Below are 18,691 nucleotides of genomic sequence, written 5' to 3'. Positions count from 1 at the left end.
GACTGACAGGCAGGTGCAGTGGGCAGAGCAGGCACCACACGGCGCCAGCAGGACACGGGCAGAGGCCTGGTCCTGGCAAGCACCGGGCACGCTCCGCTCGCACGGCTCCGGGGGCCTTCCTGGAGCTCGGTGCCCGGCAAGCGAGTTCCCGGCAGGGACGCGTTAGGCTCCTGAGCCCCCGAGTGTCGCTGAGCAGAGTCTCCTCCCGCGGCAGGACCTCGGCACGGAGCTCGTTACGTGGCCCCCCTGGGCCTAAGCACGGAGAGCCTGGTGCTGCCAGGCCCTGGAGAGCGGAGGGCTCAGCGAGAGCCTTGTTCTCCACTGAGCAATTAAACACACGCCCCAAGAAAACCCCCAGCAGACCAAGTGCAGCCGGCCGGCCCTGCGGGACGCCACCCGGCGGCACGGAGCAGCACCGGAACCCCCCCTCCCTTGGGCCCCAGGTCCGGCTGAACCCAGGGATTCTCCAGCGGGTGTTAGGTGCAAGCCGATGGGAGCTGGAGGCCAATTCCCCTCGCCCGGCGAGCCAGAGCAGAGGGAATAGAAGAGGCAAGGGGGGAGGGAGGAAAAACCCAGCGTCCGCGGCGCTGGAGGCACCGCATCTGAATCCCCGTCGCACCAGAACCCAGCTCCAGGCCCTCGCCTACACCCTCTGCCCCGCGGAGTCTGGGTCTGAGCTGCCACATCTCTGGGGCTCGCACAGCTCAGAGCGCGGCGTCGGGTCTCCCCGCACGCCCCTGCCCAAGGCTCGGGGGCAGGCTGGTGCGCTGCCCCCTCCCCCGCGGACGGCGCACACGCAGGCAGCACAGACACGCATGGACACACGTGTGCCCCCTTCCCAGCACACGAGCTTTGAGATCACACGGAAGCCTCCGCCCAGAATGCCGACCGCAGCTCCCTCCGCCTGTCCAGCCCATGGGACCCTTCACCAGCCTGGCAACGGAGCGGAGGGTCCCACTGCTGCGATCTGCGAAGCCAGCGAAGCCGGCTGAGCGATTCCAGCCCCAGGACTCTGGCCGGTCGTGGCCAGAAAGCGAGGGAGCCCCGTGGCTTGGCTGGGCTGGCAGGCTCCCTGCCCAGAGCTTAGCGGCCACCTGGGACCAGCTGTCTCCCTGCCCCGCGCCCGGCTCGAACGCTGTTCCTCAGAGCCTGATTCTGAACATACCAACGCCCTGCATGCTGCCACGCCCCCAGCCCATGCCACATGCTGCCACGCCCCCAGCCCAGCCCACACTGCACGCTGCCACACCCCCAGCCCAGACCATGCCACGTGCTGCCACGCCCCAGCCCAGCCCACACTGCACACTGCCACACCCCTAGCCCAGACCATGCCACGTGCTGCCACGCCCCCAGCCCAGCCCGTGCCATGTGCTGCCACGCCCCCAGCCTCCACTGCACACTGCCACGCCCCCAGCCCAGCCCATGCCACGTGCTGTCACGGAGCCGCGTCCCCCTTCCTAAGCCAATGGGAGGCTGCTCTAACGGAAATCCCAGGGGCTCCAGCTGGGAACCCTCTTTCTTTTAAGTGCCTGGGAAGGCTGCGCGCTAGAGGGCCGGCAGCTTGGCCGTTCAGTCTTGCAATGCAAAACCTCTCTGCCGCCGGCCAGACGCGCGGCCTCTACTGCCCCGCGGCTCACACCCAGGAAACCCTGCCGGCAGGAGACGTGTGTCGCTGCAGCGGGCAGCCGCCGTCGAGCTCCGCGCCCTCCCCCCAGGCTCTAACGCACCCGGCTCCGCCTGCGCCGCGCTCACAGCTCAACGGCAAAGTGCTGGCTGGCGCCCCCGTCTCGCCCACGGGCCTCCACCCGAAGGGAGTGCAGACAGCCCCGCCTTACGCCGCCTGCCTTCCCTGCCCCAGAGCACCGCTCTTACGCACGGGCGTGGCGTGCAATCCCTTCCATTTCAATGGATCAGGGCTGGATCGAGGTCCAGGCTCCATCCGCTGGGTGTGGGGGGAGCGCAGAGCCGAGGGAGGGAGCCCCCGACCCGTTACTCCTCTCCCCGACGGGAACGGATACCAGAAACGCAGACTTTGCCAGTGAGGCAGCTCTACAAAACCGCCTCCTAATAACGGCAGATCAGCTACACAATTCCAACCCCCCAATCCCCAAATGGAGCTTGTTTAACCCCCCTGCCCCCGATTCATACAAACACCTGAGCTCATTCGCTGGGGTCACCCTGGCTCTCTCCCGAACCGTGGGTGCCGCCAACGCTTGAAAGAAAGTAGCACGGATCGAAACCGACCAAAACCAACATCCAACGACCACACGAGAAAAAGAAAAGGAGGTGACACGTTTTCCGAGTCCTGTTTCCCTGAACGAATACTAATAGATAGATAGATAGATAGATAGATAGATATCATTTGTGTGTGTTAACGTTTGATTTTTTTAGAGAATAAAATAGAAGCTATTTACAAAAAAAAAAAAAAAAAAAAAAAAATCCAAATAACCAGCTTGTAAAATGCCAGATTGTTTGAGTGTAGTTCTTAAAAAAAAAAAAATTAAAAAAGGATGGAAAAGACGGACATTCCTCCTGCTGCTGCAAATTTTGGTTTATAAACCAAAAAAAGTTTGGGAGGCTTCATTAAAAGCGCCAGCCCGTGGGCGTGGGTGCGACTGTGTCTGTCGGGAGGTATCCAGAAGAGCACAATTGCAAACCAAACACACAGTGCAAAGCGGGTGTCGGTGAGGTGCAGTCCTGGCCGGAGGCGGCCGGTCCCAAGCCACCGGCTAACCACTGGCTCGCAGTCCAGGGTGCTTTTAATGAAACCCCCCGCGTTAAAGCTTTTCTCCTTGCAAAACTCTTTCGCCAGGCCTCTCGGGGGAGGGAGAGGGGGGTTCCGCCCTCGGCCCCCGGGAAAGCCAGATCCAAGTTTGGTTTTTGGCATCAGCTGTGGTAGGCGCGCCGGGGGGGGGGCGGGTTTATCTGCTTTTGTGTCTTTTGGTGAGATGAGGCCTTGCCGTGGGGGGAGGGGGGGTTTAAGGCGAAGAGTTATTAGAGGTAACGGTTGGGGGGGCGGACAAACCGGCCGGGGCAGCCTGGGAGACGCCGCCGCCACTGCCACCCGCCCCGCCGCCGCCGCTCCGGCTGCCGCTGCTTCCTTTGCTGTAGGTGGCCGAGGGGCCGGGGCTCTGCGCGAACAACACACCTGGGGACAGACAAGAGGGAGAGGCTTGGGGGGGATCCTACCTGCCACGGGGAACCAGCGAGGAAGGGGAGAGAGGGCTCCCGCCTGGTCCCACCCAGGGATGGCTTAGGCCCTGGCCTGGGAGCCCCCGGTGCTGCCTTTGAGCGAGTCTCTGTGCCTCAGTTTCCCCTCCCAACTGGGTCTCGCTAGACGGCGCTCTTTGGAACAGGAACGGCCCCTCACTAGGTCTCGTGCCACGCCCCGCACGAGGGCAGGGCTCTCGGTGGCCGGAGTAACACTGCTCCGTGAAATAACCCACAAGAGCCTCGGTCCCTGCGGGACAGGGTGGGAGAAGGGATGTTAAAATGTGTTTGATAAAGTAAACGTGTAACCACTGAACATCTCAGGGGTTACACACGGAGGGGGGGGGGCAGGCGGCTCCCTGGGAGCTGGTGCACACAGGGAGCCGGGTTTTAAGCCAGCTGCCCGCAGGGAACCGTGACTGTTAACCGTGCACATGGCTACACTAGCGTGGTGGCCGAAAGCCTGCAAAGGAAGAGGGGAGTCTGGCAGGGAGCAAAGGCCGGGAGGGGACTGCAGAAAAGGAACCCCCAGACCAGAGCCGGTTCCCCCGCCGGGGGACATGCACCCCACCCCGAGCTGGGCCCGCTGGAGTGGCAGCAGCCAGAGAGGGCCGGGGCTGCCCTCTCTCTCCGGAGCAGGCTGCAGGCCTGCGGGGCTCCTGGGCCATGTCCCCCAGTCACACGTCCACGGGGTCCCCAGGGAGACCCAGCAGCTCGGCGTTTGCCTGGCCCGACGGGGGTGAACGACCCGGCCGCCCCCCTTTACCTGCATAGACGATGCCGTTGATCTCCACCGACATGCTGATGCTGTTGGTGCCGTTGTGGGCCAGGCTCGGGCCGGAGTCCTGACGGTTTTCTGCCACCAGAGAAATCAGAGTCTAAACCACCCGAGACTGGCCGGCCCCTCCAGGCTCAGCGGGCCCTGCAGACCCCTCCTCCACCCCGTCCTCCGGGACAGTCGCAGGGGAGGGAACGGAAACCCCTCTCCAGGGACAGCTGGGGACCCAGCACCTGGGCCTGCCGGGAGACGCTCCCAACGCCCCCGGGAGAGGCAGCTGGGCTGCCCGGACACCAGCCTCGCGAGGAGGGCGTGGGAGGCGGGCGGAGAACGCAGAGCGAGCCCTGCGGACCAGGCTGGGCTCTGATACGAGAAGCAGAGACCTCCCCGCCCGGGGACTCGAACCCAGCTCCGCCCGCGCTGTGGGGTTGCAGGTTTGCCAGAGGAGGGTCGGGCCCGGAGACGCTGAGCCCAGCGGGCGGGGAGGGGCCGAGCGGAGAGCGGCACTGGCTCAGACGTTCCACCAAAGGCTGGCTAGTCCAACGGCCCTTCCCCGTGGGGCGAGGCCTGGCAGAGTCACCCAACGCGGGACAGGAAGCAGGGTACCAACCTACCCGCTCAGGCGGCTCCCGATTTAAGAGCCAGAGGTTGCGGGTTCAACTCCCACGGCCGGCGAGCTGCGCCCGGGGGCGGCATTGCTCCACCCGGCTGGGACAGGGTCGGGCACCCTAGGCTAACCTCTGAGGAAGACACGCAGGGCGGCGGCCCCCTTTCCGCCCCCCCCCCAGCTCCCCACCTGGCGAGCGGGGCCCCTGGCTGTTGATACGGATGCTCATGGGGAGCTGAGCCGTCATGGCCAGGAGGTTCTGCTGGATGGCCCGTTGCATCAGCCGCTGCTGCTCCTCTGTCACCAGAGCCATCTTCTTCTCCGGAGGCTCCCCGGACTCCAGCTTCTCTCGCAGCTGCTCCAGCGCCGCGGCCTGGGCCGCCGCCGCCGCTTGCACGGCCGCAGCCTGGGCCGCTACCACCGGGTGGCCAGCCAGGGACGCGGGCAGGCGGCTGGGCAGGGGGATGGGGAGGGAGGAGTCCTCTTCTGCAACAGGGAGAGGGGCTGGGAGTCCTGGGAGCTCGCGAGGGCCAGACCGGCTCAACACACCCCCAGCTCCTTGCGCAGGCATTATGCATCGCGGCACAGCGCTGGGAGTCAAGCCTAGTCTTGAGGGGAGTAGTGCTTAGTGGTTATATCAGGGGAGCTGGACGGCAAGAGAGCTAGGCCCCATTTTCAGCTGCCTTCCCGTGAGAGCTGGGCCAAGTTACTGCCCCCTCGCCCTGCCTCAGTTTCCCCAATAGTAGTCGAGGGATAATTTGATGGGGGGTGAGCAGAGTCACCCATGTGGCTGAAGGAGCTGGCGCAGGACAGAACGGAGCACAGGTCTGGGGGCCAGGGACTCCCGGGTGACCTAGAACAAGAGGCTCTGCACACGGGTCGCCCCGCCCCAGGCACAGCAGCAGCCAGGCCTGGGTCTCAGATGAATAGACCCCAAACCCTTTCTAGTTACAGCACCGCTCGGGTCCTTCCCGCAATGCTCCGTGTGTCGCTCACAGCTCTGGGGCGGGGCTGGGTCCAGGGGCTCAGGGGCGGACAGCCCCGGGGGGGAGAGGACAGCTCCGGGGGGGGGGGGGAGAGGACAGCCCCGGGGGGGGGGGGAGAGGACAGCCCCGGGGGGGGGGAGAGGACAGCCCCGGGGGGGGGGGGAGAGGACAGCCCCGGGGGGAGAGAGGACAGCCCCGGCCCTCTCTCACCACTGCAGCTGGGGGCCAGGTGAGAAGCGCCTCTCCGTGGCAGCTGCAGCGGGCACAGCCGGGGGAGGGGTACAGGTCCCCGGCTGGGGGACAGACGGACGCACAGAACGCCTGGGATCTGGCCCTGCCATCGGTAGCCCACAAGTGACACAGGGATGCTCTTGCCTCCCCTCTGCAGAGGGCTCTGCCGGCACCGGGTACCAGCCCCCCCCCCCAAGTGCCCCGCCCCCCAGCGCCGCCGCCACCCCCAAGTGCCCCGCCCCCCAGCGCCGCCGCCACCCCAAGTGCCCCGCCCCCCAGCGCCGCCACCACCCCTCACCTTTCTTTATCTTCGGCAGGGGGGCGCCGGGGCCGCCGTTGGTGGCGGCCAGCCCCAGGGCCGGCCCTTGCAGCTTGGGGGAGGCCAGCAGGGTGGGGGTGCCGCTGGGCGAGTAGGCGAAGAGGGAGCCCCCGAAGCCCTGCCGGCGGCCCTCCCGCCGGTTGCTGTCGATGGCGGCCTGCAGCTCGTTGGGGTTGCTGAGCCCTCTCTTCTCGCACTCGTAGGGGTACAGGTACTTCATGTACCTGCCGCAGGGAACGCCCGCTGAGCCGCAGCGCTGCTGCCCCCCCCGAGCGCCTCGCCGGCCCCCCCCCGAGCCCCTCGCCGGCCCCTTCTACCCCTCCCCCTGCAGCGCCGCGCCGGCCCCCTGCACTCCCCCCGAGCACCTCGCCGGCCCCCTGCGTCCCCCCCGGAGCCCCTCGCCGGCCCCCTGCGTCCCCCCCCGAGCGCCTCGCCGGCCCCTTCTACCCCTCCCCCTGCAGCGCCGCGCCAGCCCCCTGCACTCCCCCCGAGCACCTCGCCGGCCCCCTGCGTCCCCCCCGGAGCCCCTCGCCGGCCCCCTGCGTCCCCCCCCGAGCGCCTCGCCGGCCCCTTCTACCCCTCCCCCTGCAGCGCTGCGCCAGCCCCCTGCACTCCCCCCGAGCACCTCGCTGGCCCCCTGCGTCCCCCCGGAGCCCCTCGCCGGCCCCCTGCGCCCCCCCCCGAGCCCCTCGCCGGCCCCTTCTACCCCTCCCCCTGCAGCGCCACGCCAGCCCCCTGCACTCCCCCCGAGCACCTCGCCGGCCCCCTGCGTCCCCCCGGAGCCCCTCGCCGGACCCCTGCGTCCCCCCGGAGCCCCTCGCCGGCCCCCTGCGTCCCCCCCAAGCGCCTCACCGGCCCCTTCTACCCCTCCCCCTGCAGCGCCGCGCCAGCCCCCTGCACTCCCCCCGAGCACCTCGCCGGCCCCCTGCACCCCCCCCCGAGTGCCTCGCCAGCCCCTTCCATCTCTCCCCCCAAGCGCCTCACAGGCCCCCACCCTGCCCCCGCCCCACCCCCAGGTGAACGCCTCACTGGCTCCTGCACCCCCCCCACTGGTGCACGAGGGCGCTCAGCCTCCCGCCGAGGGCTGTGTCTCACGCCGCGGCTGTATCCCAGAGCCGGGGCCGGGCACCCGCCAGCCGGCCGGAAGGGCAGGCCCCCAGCCCAGGACACTCACTGCGTCCGCAGGGTGAAGGCCGCGCTGGTGATGGAGGTGGGCAAGTTGAGCCCTTTGGTGATCTCCCGCCACAGCTTCTTGTTGATCACTTCCACCAGGCCCCCCTTCTCGGTCACCAGCACGTACAGCATGTACAGATCCAGCACCTGTTTGGCCATGATGGGGATCCGGTTGACGGGGGTCCCTGTGGAGAGGGGGAGGTCAGGATGCTGCAGGGAGTAGGGGCCGGGAGACGGAGGAGCAGGGAGCAAGTGGGATCCAGACGCCCGGGATCCCTTCCCTAGCTCCTGCACGATCGCTGCACCGTGCCTCAGTTTCCCCTCTGGGCCGCTCTCGCTGTTTCCCGCCCACGTGTCACTGGCACCCAGCACAGCTGAGGCCTGCGGGACGGACTGCAACGGGAGACGCACTAGGGGAAGCAGGGCCCAGCTGACGTCCAGCAGCGCCCGGGGGAGGGGTCGCATATTTGCACGTTGCTATTTCCACCTCTTTTATGCCCGCCGGGCGGGGGCCGGACATGCACACGCGCTGGAGCCTGGTGTATTGGCCTGGGCTGATCTAGAGTCCCCACGGCCTAGCTGACGGGCTGGTTGACTTGATTTCCTGCCCCTGGAAGCCCCAGAAGGCAGGGAGGGACTCAGGGGAGGGGAGGAAGAGGATGTGATGAAGAGAAAACCAGCCCCCCCCCCCAGGCGATTTGCGGCTGGCGTCAGAGACGCGTCACTCTCCCCAGAGCCTCGCTCGCTCCCGGCTGCTCTGCCCGTCCAGTGCGCGCAGAGGGCACCCGCTCCGTCGCGCCCAGCAGGTGGCGCTAGCAGACGAAGCCGGGCCGTTCACACGCCAAGAGGAGCCGAGGGGGGTTGGGCCCCAAACGCTCCTTCCGAGTCCCGCGCCCGGAGTTACCAAGGGGCCCCACTTGCCCAGGGAGGCTGAAAACGGCACGTGCCTCGGTTTCCCTCCTGATAAAAATCCCGGGATTGGGGCCAGGCCGAGGATGCTTAGGGATGCGCCCGCTAGAAAACTGGGTGGGAGGCAGGGCTGTAACCCTGAGGCTGCAGCGTGGCTGGGCGGCGTCTCGGCTGCTGCTCAGTGATACCCGGAGCCAGGCAAGGATCCCGCCCACCCCAGCCCTGTCTCCCGGGGCAGGGACAGCTTGGCCTGGTCGGGGGGAAAAAATCGAGCAGGCAGGCCGGGCTGGGAATTCACAAACCATCAGGCCTCCTGGAACCGACCTGCTCCTCTCATCGGGGGCTGGGAGCTGTTCCCTCCGTGCCGGAGGTGGAACGTTTATGGCGGCTGGTCCCGGACCACGGAACAAGGTGCCCCAGAACCAGCGCCGAGTGCCGGGCCCGTGTCTTGGACCAGCCTCTGCCACCAACAACACGGAGAGACGAGTTAAAAAATCCGACCCGCTGCACTGCCCCTGCGGCAGCCCCGGGGAGCAGGCGAAAGGACAGCCACCGCGGGAGGTTTGTCGGCTGTGCTGCTTAATGCCCGACGGGAAGGCGCCCAGACACTAGGGTGATGGGCACAGTCTGAGGAACGAACGCAACAGGACTTCGAGGGGTCCCTGGATTGAACTGGCAAGTTCCCGATGCCCAGCCACAACGGACGGGGCAGCCCTGGGGATCCACGGGCGCCCGCAGCCGCCGCGCCTTTCCGCAGCTACAGAGACACGTTTCGTATCCACCCAGGGCCCTGTCAATCGGAAGCTGGGAAAACGACCCCCCACGCCATTAGAAACAGCCATTGGGAAGAGAAATCAAGCCGGCCGCCGCGGCTGCACGGAAATATCCCCCCCCCCCCCCCCGTTTGCGGGCAGATTTCCCCAGCCGAGAACAGACGGGCCAAATGCAGGAGAAGGATCCGGAGCGAGCAGCTTCTTTGCAACCTCGCGCCTGCCGGGAGCAACCTGAGCAGCGTCTTCGGGCAGAGCTGGGGCCGAGCGCAGGGGGGGGGAACGACGGGGGGGGGGAGCAGGATGTTTATACAAAGAGGCAGCGACCACATGTACCCAGGGCGGGGGCTGGGCTATAATACAGCCATTCATCAAGAGCTGCCTGTAGAGTCAATGGCCAGCCAAGCCAGCTGGGGCGCGGGAGCGGAGGGCGTGGTGACCTCTGGGTGATTGGGGAGGGGAAGGGTGCCGAGGGGGGGAGGGGAATCCAATGACGAGTCCCCCTCCTGCCTTGGCCCTTAGCGACTTACTGCCTTTGAAACCGAGAGCAACCCCCCCCACACACACACACACCAGGACGGGAAACAGGGCTGGGGCGAGGGGGCCGGGGGAGGTTCCGACCCATCACTGAAGTGCTGCCGACCAAGCCACGGGGATTGTTTACAGGATGGGACGGCTCAGGGCGTCGGGTGCCGCATGCAGGCCACAAGCACGGGTCTCCCTGCCCCGAACACGGCAGAGGGACCTGGCTCCTCCTCACTGTACAGCATGGAAGGGAGGTTAAGTGACTTGCTCAAGGTCACACAGGGAGACGGTGGCAGAGCTGGGAAATTAAGTCAGCTCAGTGCCCTGCCCCGGCGTGGGGAAGGCAACAGGCCTGAGAGGGAGGCTGACGGGAACACCCCGTGGCCCAGGCTGCCTGCAGGCTCAGGCAGACGTCCCTGAGTCAGAGGCGCAAAGGTCCCGTGTTCGGCTCTGACGCTCGCTAGCAGGATTGCTTACCCGGACCTAAAAGGGGGCCACAAGAGGGAAGGAGAAAAATGGTTCCCTGGGCCTCTGAGGACGGGACGAGAAGCAACAGGCTTCAACTGCAGCCAGGGAGGTTTAGGTTGGACATTGGGAAAAACCTGCCTGGCGGGTGGTGAAGCGCTGGACTAAATTGCCCGGGGGGGTTGTGGAATCTCATCCCTGGGGAGACTGAGGAGCAGGTCGGACCGACCCGGCCGGGAGATCGAGATGGCGCTCGGTGCTGCCGCGAGGGCCGCGGGCCGGACTTGGGGGCCTCTCGAGGCCCCTTCCAGCTCCTGGGTTCTCGGACTCTGATCGGGGCACGTCTCACTTGGCCACGGCCCGTCGGTGCCTGCACAGCCCAGGCTCCTGGGGGCGGTGGGCGGGTGCCAGCGGCACGGGGGGGGGGGGTCAGACCAGTGGCCACATCTGCCTTGGAGCCTGAGGTTCCAGCCAGGGGCCGGTGGTCTCTACCGGTGAGCCCAGTCCTGCCCGTCGGCAGGCACCGCAGCAGGGCCGGGAGAGGCCAGTGGGCAGCCCCAGAGTGACAAGGGGGAGGGGAGAGGCCCGAGACGTCTGTGTCACCCCCTCCCTGCTCTCCCCCCGCTGAGCCCCGAGCGGCCGGGGAGAGCCCAGAAGAGGCCCCTGGCATGGAGGGGGAGGGGAAACCTGTTTGTGGGGAGCAGCTTGCGGGGGCTGTCGGCCACGGACCTGCCCCAGCCCCGCGGGGCCTGCGCGCTAGAACAGCACGGTTACTTGCTGGCAGGGCGCTGGCGCTGCCTGGCCGATGCCGTCGGCCCCACCGCAGCTTTGGCCCGGGAGCGTAGAGCCCACGGGCCGGCCGAGGGTTAGTGGCTATATCCTGGGAGCCGGGTGCAGCTTCTGAGGGGCGCAAGGCCGAGGGCAAGCGGATCCAAGCGTTTCCAACACCTGGGCCTCGTGTTTCGTCCGCCTCAGGCGCCGGCTTGCTAGCCCACTCCAAGGGGCGTTAATTTGCTCTGCAGGCTCCATGCTGACGCTGAGACCTGGCCAGCTACCCCACAGGGTCCCCGCTGCCACGTAACCTCCACCTGGCCACCCGCTGTTCATCCCCCGGCTCTGTTCTCCCCCACTGGCCCTGTATCCCCCCATGCTCTGCTTTCCGCAGCCTCCTCCGAATACCGGCCTGCTTGAGGGCATGAGGCTGGAAGGCAGGACTGCAGAGTCCTATTCCTAGCATGGCCGCGGCCCACGAGTGACTCTCTGGAGAGTCGCAGCTGCTCCGTGCCTCAGTTTCCCCTGGCCCCTTAGGGAAACGCGAGCAGCGATGCTCTGGGAGAAGTTCTGACGGCCACGAGGGTTAATCTCTGCAGGATTAAATCTGACCCGGTCCTCCTAACCCCCTCTCGGGCACAGGAACAAGCCGTTGTTCAGATGCCTCCGTTACCTACCACGCTCCCCTCGGCCCCGCGCACTCAAGGCTGCGCCCTCATTCTCCGCGGGGAGTTAGCTTCCGAGAGCAGCCGTCCAAGCCCCCGGTGCCTCCGCCCTATACGGTATGTTTAACCCGTTCACGGGCCCGCAGTGCGCCGTGTGGGCCTGGCAGGGCTGCTCCAGCCGGGCGGGGCGCAGGTCCACGCCAGTACGGCTGTGCGCACCAGGGGACCGGGTCACCCGTCACCCCCCGGCTCACGCTGTCCGTCAATCGTTTCCGTGGCAAAACGAGGCATCATGGCGCCGGCCGCTCCCTGTTCCGCACCCCCGAGAACCCACGTGCCGCGTTCGGAGACTTCGGCTCCGCGGTATCTGGGGGGGGTTGCTCCGCTGCGCAGACGCTGCCCCTCTGCGTACGCACCAGCTGCCGGCCAGCGGCTCGTTGGCGGCGCCGGAGGAGCGGCGGGCGTTTGGGCAGCGAGCGGAGCCGCGCGGGGGGGGTGGAACCCGCTTCTCAAGCCCGGCAGCAGGGTCCCAGAGGCAGCTCCCCGCTGCCCAACGGGAGACATGGCGGAGGGGACAGCGGCAGCACCGGTACCAGGGGAAGGACGCGGCATCCGCAGGCCGCCGGCCAGAGGCTGTCAAGGGGAAGCAAAACCCTTTTGGGAAGTGGGGGGCGTTTATCAACCTGCAATGCAGAGTCACGGGGGTTTGACACCACCAGCCCCGCAGCACGCCAAGCCCCCGGCGCGAGCAGCCCCGCCCTGCCCCCCGACGGCCCTGGGGATGGAGACGCCCCCCGTTGCAGGGCAGCCGGCTGGATCCCTGTGTGCAGAGGTCCCGGGAGCCCGTGGGTAACCCCGGCCCATCAGTTATCTGTGAGCGCAGCGACGCGTTCCCATCCCCGAGCGCGCCACTAAAAGCGGGGGCTCCGAAAGGCGCGTGGGAGGAGGGGACACGCCCGCGAGCTCGCGGCCCGGCTCACCTCGCTTCTGCATGAAGCTGAAGAGGTCGTCCAGGAATTCTTTCCTCTTGGGGTCACCGTCCAGCTCGTACAGCTGCACAGAGAGAAGGAGAAGAGATCACTCACCAGGCACCGGGGGGACCATGGATGAGCACCCTCCCGGAGAGCCCGGCCCAGCCTGGGGCAGGGGACGTGTCGGGGGGCTGGCTAGGTAGGAGGCAGGGCACTCGGCTGCTGAGGTCGCTGGCGAGCGGAGGGAGAACGGGGGAGGCTGCAATAAGCAAACTCCTGAAATGCAGCCAGGCCTCTGTCTTCCAGCGACGCCGGGTTCTGAGTGGGCGGCGGCAGTTTCCGAAGGTGCCTGGTGCCGTTGTACCCCCCATTCCAGCAGGAGCCCGGCCCCCGGAGCGTAGCCTCCCGAGTTGGGGGCAGAGCCCCAGCCGGTCGGCCCCACATGACCAAGGCCCCCGGGGGGAGGGGGAAAGCCCTTTGGCTCGGGAGCCCTGGCCGGCCGCAGCATCCCTGGCAGCAGCTGATGTGCACGGACAGCTGGCCCACCCCGGCGGGACCCGGCTCCCGGCAATGAACACGCCCTGCGCGGCTGGGAGGAAGAGCCACCACATCTCCTCCCAGGAGCAGGCAGCAGGGCCGTCTGCTCACGGGGGAGAGCTACTGACCGAGTGGGGGTCGCTCAGCTCCCTGCACGGAAAAGGCCCTGGGGCCACACGCGGGGCCGACGGCGCTGAGGGGCACGAGGCCGGGGCAGGGATCTTCGAGGGGGCCGGCGTCTGCCGCGATGGGTCACAGCGCAGAGATTCGTCCCCTTGCAAAGCGCTTTCCTGCGCGGCTGGGGAGGAGTTTCTGGGCCGGACGGGAAGCCTGCGGAGCCGGGAGCGGCGCTCAGAGATTCGGCGGGGCAGGGGGACGCTGCCGCGACATTAACTCCCCGGGCAGCAAGAGCGGCAGTCGCTGGCGCCAGCGGGTGGGAGCTTCGCCCCTCGGACCCTTTCCAAACACGCCCCAAAGGTCCGGGACGTGAAATCGCACCGAGCCGCCGCCTCCGTCCCACGGGCGCTGGACACTTCGCGGGAAACGTCCCGGCCAACCCGCGGCCCCGAATCGCCCGAGAAGCGCCCAGACGCCCTCCCGTTCGCCGGCTTGTGGGGCCCACGGGCCAGACAGGGCCTCAGAGGCCTCGTTCCCATTGAGGATCTGGGCTCTCCGCCCGCCCCGCAGAACCACAACAGCCTAGACGGGTAAAGGAGCGGCCCACAGCATGCCCGTGCCCATGGGCGCGTAAAGCAGTGAGGCTGTAGCCAGGCGACCCCGGGATATTGGAGACAAGCTGGGTGAGGGTAAGTTGGTCCAATAAAGGCCATTTCCTCGCTCGCCGCATCTAAGGGGCGGGGACCATCCCTCCGTTCTGTGGCGTACAGCTCCAAGCACCCCGGGATCCCAGGCACAGCCCCGGTACAAGACCAGCAGCGACTGGAACGCGCTCCCTGAGAGCGTCTCGTCTCCTAGCAGATACGGGCCCCCTGCCTCTGGAGTGACACGGGCGACGTGCCCTGTTTCATTGCTGCAGGTGCCAGGTTCGAATCCCGCTGCCAACCTGTGGGTGGCACCCGGGTCCTGCGGGCCAGGCTAGTCCCTAGCCATGGGCCGTTCTCCTCCTCGTGCATCACACGACTGGCCTGGCTTGCCGGGCGTTAGTGACCCTGCCTGGCTCCGAGGAGTTTGGCATTCACTGTGCCTTGGCCGGGAGGGCTTTCGGGAGCCCCCCGGCTTTGCCGGTACTGCGCCCCTGCGGTGTGGCAAAGAGCACCCCCACGCTCTGCAGCCCGGTCTGGACAAGCTCCCAGTCTTGTTCACAAAGCATCCGGCGTAAAGCCGCCACCGCCCGCCCTAGCGAATTTCGCCCTCAGTGAGACCCTAGGCACGGAAGCCCCGTCCCCTCCTTTCAGCAAAGGGACCCTCGGCTGCCCGACCTCCCCCCCAACCCCAAACCTTCCACAGCCCCGGCGTGAGCGCTCCACTAACCGGACGGGGTTAATGACGCAGGTCGGGGCATTACACGCTGCCAAGGCTCGTAGCAGGACCCAACTGGGGGATGTTCTTGTAAGCGGTGACAGGGAGATCTACGGGCGCCTTCTCATGCAGCCTCGCCGTGGGCGTCCATCTCTACTCGCGCCCACTGTGCTCCGGGCACCACACCCTTGTCTGACGGCAGGGCGCATTCCCAGAGCAGGCCGGGCGGGGCCGGGGAGGGAGGGAGAAAGCCTCGTGAGCCCCGGAGCCCCGCCGCAGAGGCTTGTCGCAAGGCGCGGTGGAGTTTTTGCACGGTGCAGGCAAAGCCCATTCACAGCCGTTCCTGCCACACACCTGCCAGAGGAGAGGGCCAGGAGCATCCCCGACAGGCGTGAAATACGGAGACGTTGACGAGCGAAACCACCGCTGCGCCATCTTGCTGCAAACGCATCAGGCCCTCCCTTAACGACCGGCCCACAACCCGGGCGGAGCAAAAACGAGCCAACCCGGAAGCGGCCGAGAGAACGAGCCACTGGTGACCGCCGCGAGTCGCTGTGCTTAGCGCATGACCAGGAGGTCCCGGACACTGCGCGGAAGAGAAACGAGACACGCCGAGAACAGCCACGCTGCTCCCAACTTCGTACCGTGGCAAATTCCAGCCAACCCCAATTCTCCCTGCTCGTGCTGAACTGTTCTGTGGCACACTCGGGTGTGTTGCCAAGCGAGAAAATAACAGAAATGTTCCGGCTTGGGGGCGTTGGTGTTTAATTTCTGCATGTGGCAAGCGGACACACTCGTCATCAAAAAAGCTTTTATTTATAGCTGAAATCCCAGTTTCCTGTCAAAAGCGTTCTAATGGGAAAATCCTGTGACCCGCTTAGGGAATAGCTTACTACTGCCGCTAGCTAGGAACCAGCATGCTGCACCCTTAATAGCCTTATCCTGGTAATCCCTCCTGGTGTCTATCCCTCATTTCACCTCCAGCATCCTGACTGGTGGTGCTCCTGTTAGCTGTTCCGGGCGTCAGGGCCCCCGCAGCCTCCCATGACGGACACGCTGGACACCATGGAGCGCACCAGAGAGCACAAGCCACGTCTCCTGGCTCTGAGCCAGCTGCACGGCCGAGGGACTGGGCTGTAGCCTGGTGGGCCCAGGGGCAGCCGATCCGGGCAGGGTAGCTCTGTGGGGCGAGTTCATGGCCGTGGGGGACACAGCTTTGAACCCAACGGCAGAGACACGGGCCCCGGGCTGCTGAGCTCTGCTCCCCCATGCCAGCACCCAGCGCCAGCCCGGAGCCGCTACCTCTTTGCAGGGTGAGCCCAGGTCTGGTGGGGAAGCAGGATCCGAGAAGAGCAGCAGCTCCACCAGGCACCGACAGAGGCCACTGAGGGCCAACAAAACTATTTTTGGAGCCCAGAATTCCCACCCCCCAAGATAGGGCTGGTCCTGCTTTGGGCAGGGGGCTGGACTCGATGCTGCCTGAGGTCTCTGCCCGCCCTGGGATTCTGTGAATCTAGGATACATCCCCCCGCCGGTGCCCACTGGGGATTCAGTTGCACCTGGCACTGCCCACTGTGGGCAGACAGGACACGGGGCCAGATGGATTATTGGGCTGACCCAGCCTGGCTGTTCTTAGGACTATAATACAAATAAGAGTTCACACCTCCCAGCCACCGAGGACGGGTGGCTATTCTTGCCATTGTACAGATGGGCAGACTGAGGCACGGGGAGGCTAAGTGACTTGCCCAAGTCCCAAAGGGAGTCTGTGGCAGAGCAAGGACTGGCAGCCAGGGCGCTGATCCTTTGAACGCCAAACTCCCGCCTCCACCAGTGTCATTTACCCCTGGCTGGCGGCTAATGAGGCTTCCGAGGCCAGGGAACACGGCCCACTCCCGAGCAGGGGGCCAGCAGACATCACTGCCTAGGTGTTACACAGGAGCCATTAAACCCGCAGCTCCCCGGGGAGGCTGATAAAGGCTCAGCCAGGCGAAAGGTCAGAAGCTGCTTTTCTCACCGACACCAGCTGCAAGCCCAGGCCACTTCCGAGTCTCCGCCCGCCCAGCGAGCCAGCCCCGCCGGTAGGAGTTACAGCCACCGGAGCAGCTGCTGTCTCCTTCTCTGCAGGGAAGGGGGGGCCAGCCGAGGAACCCTGGGGCCCGGCTACTGGGGGGCCCAGAAAACTTCAGCTGTGGCAGACTCCCCGATCCTACGGAGGGCTGAGCGCGCCGGAGGAGGCGACAGGGCGGGCCCCTGCTCTGCTGCTGGGAATCGGGCCCTGAGCCAGAGCCAGCAGAGGACACTGTGGTCCCGTCCATTGGCCGAATTCGGCTCTGGGCCGGGCTGCTGCCAAACAGCTGTAGCAGCCGTGGGGGGACGGGGACCAGAAGCCCCCTTCCCGGGAACAGCAGAGCTGAATTAAGCAGCCTGGTGCTGTGGCCTCTCAGTCTGTGCATTTCCAGCTGGGCCCAGCTCCCTGCACCCAACCCAGTCCTCCCCAGATACCTCCTGCTTGGTTCCCTGGCCCATTCACCGCACAGACCCAAAAGCCAGTAGTCAAGGGCAAGGAAGATCCTGGGGTCATGGCACCAGCCTGGGATTTGGGAATGTTGGGGTCAAATCCCAGCTCTGCCACAGAATTCCTCCACGGCCTTGGGCAAGTCACTTAGCCTCTCTCTGCCTCAGTTTCCCACCTGTACCGTGGGGAGGACAGCGCTGCCCTGCCACAGAGAGGTGCTTCATGAGGATGAAGACATGCAAGATGGGGAGGCGCTCGGACACTGTGTTAACAACACCGTCACAATTCAAGCGGTATCACCCCAAGACCGCGACACCGTTAGAAGGGCACTTTCCCCAGTCCAGCTCTTCCTACACAGGAGGGGGGAGGCTAGGCCAGGCCACAAGCGCTCTGATGCCAGCTGACGTGTCCGTACCGGGCGCTTGTTCCAGAAGGAATCTCTTGATGAAAAGGCAAACGTTTTAAAATCGCCCCCTACTCGACAGGCCTACAGGTCCCATACCACGGCGCAGGCCCGGGATGATACACCCGCACTGCGAGCGGCGCAAAGGGCCAGCCCCATGCAGGACTCTCCTTGCACTGGGGGAAAGGATCACGCCCCCTTCTGTGTGGGCCAGGAGGGCCCTCGACTCTGCACGCTTGGTGGGGGGCCTGCTACAAGAATACAGGGCTGGCTCCCGGGCTGCTGGCCACCTTCGTCTGCCCCCGGCCCCTGTCCCAGAGCACCTCACCCCACGCGCGTGCTTTCTGGAGGGGCTGGCTCCTCCCGGCAGCTTGTGGCCAATGCAGGGGCTGGGGGCAGAGAGCTGTCCGGGCTGATAACACATGGGGGTGGGGGCAGAACGCCTTAGTGCAGGGGGCACAGGTTTCCCCTCCACTCAGGGTGGCCGTGAGAAGGCGGATGCAGGCAGATAGTGCCCTGTGCCCAGCCCTGAGGGAAGGACAGGGATAGTATGGTACCAACGGTGCACTTGGAGGACCTGCTACTGACTCCCTCCAGGACCTTGGTCAACTCCCTTAATGGCTCTGGGTCATGGGTCTGTGCAGCCTGGCAAGTGTGAGTGTGTGAAGGAAGGAGCTGGCTGTGTAGGTCACCCTCTAAACATGGCTTCCAAAGGGTTAACCCTGGGCCTGTGGCCATGGCGGGGAGGAGAGGGTGAGGGAGCCTGCCCAGAGAGAGGACAGATGCTCTGAGCAGGAGCCGTCGGTGGCAGAGACGGTCACAAGCAACCCAGTGCCCTGCGGGACGCTAACCGCCGACCGGCCATTTGTTAAAATACCTGCTTGGGGTTGAGTTGCCCGTTACAAAATGAATCCACTCTCTACAGCAACCACCAACCCAAACCCACCACGTGACAAAACCCGCTCCGGGCCCCGCCTTTCCGAAGCGAGCCTGGGTGCCAACGGGGAGGCCGCGTCACTGGCCCCAAATCGCTGGCTGCTCCGGAAAGCGCAGCCCCCTTGGTGTCCCTGGTTCCCGACCAGGAGAGGGGTGGCTGGACGGGCCCCTGCCCTTTGCACACCAAGACGGGGCTCGTCCGGGGGACCCAGGCCGAATTCCATACCCCTCCCTTTGAGAGAACGGCCGGGGTCGCTCCCCCTCTGCCCCAAAGCCGCTCCCCTTGGAGCCCAGCCGGGCACGGCCCCAGCACCTCTGCTGCCACTTGGCCTCGCTGGCATGAGGAGCAGGAAGCGGACTTCTCGGGGAGCTTTCCGAAGGCTCCTGAGCGAAAGGGAAGAGGGGAAGAGCTCACGGTTAAGTCACTGGCGGAGGGTCCAA

At 66.1% G+C, this 18,691-nt stretch overlaps 1 protein-coding gene across 4 annotated transcripts in view; it reads right to left on the bottom strand.

Annotated features, from left to right (window-relative positions):
- Positions 1 to 2,476: 2,476 nt before the first annotated feature.
- LOC102447168 (AT-rich interactive domain-containing protein 3A) overlaps positions 2,477 to 18,691 on the bottom strand; it is a 66,837-nt gene continuing 50,622 nt past the window's right edge. For 3 of the 4 annotated variants that reach the window (XM_075902638.1, XM_075902639.1, XM_075902637.1), the window contains exons 4-9: positions 12,390 to 12,462; positions 7,306 to 7,489; positions 6,111 to 6,355; positions 4,785 to 5,081; positions 3,977 to 4,066; positions 2,477 to 3,172 (exon numbers count right to left, since the gene is read on the bottom strand). In XM_075902638.1, coding sequence (XP_075758753.1) covers positions 2,979 to 3,172; positions 3,977 to 4,066; positions 4,785 to 5,081; positions 6,111 to 6,355; positions 7,306 to 7,489; positions 12,390 to 12,462 — 1,083 coding nt within the window. In that variant the 3' untranslated portion in view covers positions 2,477 to 2,978. The remainder of the gene's footprint in view (positions 3,173 to 3,976; positions 4,067 to 4,784; positions 5,082 to 6,110; positions 6,356 to 7,305; positions 7,490 to 12,389; positions 12,463 to 18,691) is intronic. The other variant, XM_075902640.1, reaches the window with a different exon arrangement.

Source organism: Pelodiscus sinensis, chromosome 19 (genome assembly GCF_049634645.1).
Source record: "Pelodiscus sinensis isolate JC-2024 chromosome 19, ASM4963464v1, whole genome shotgun sequence".
Classification (NCBI taxonomy): domain Eukaryota; kingdom Metazoa; phylum Chordata; order Testudines; family Trionychidae; genus Pelodiscus; species Pelodiscus sinensis.
Note: the sequence above shows the minus strand (reverse complement) of the source record. Positions and strands in the feature narration are given on the sequence as shown.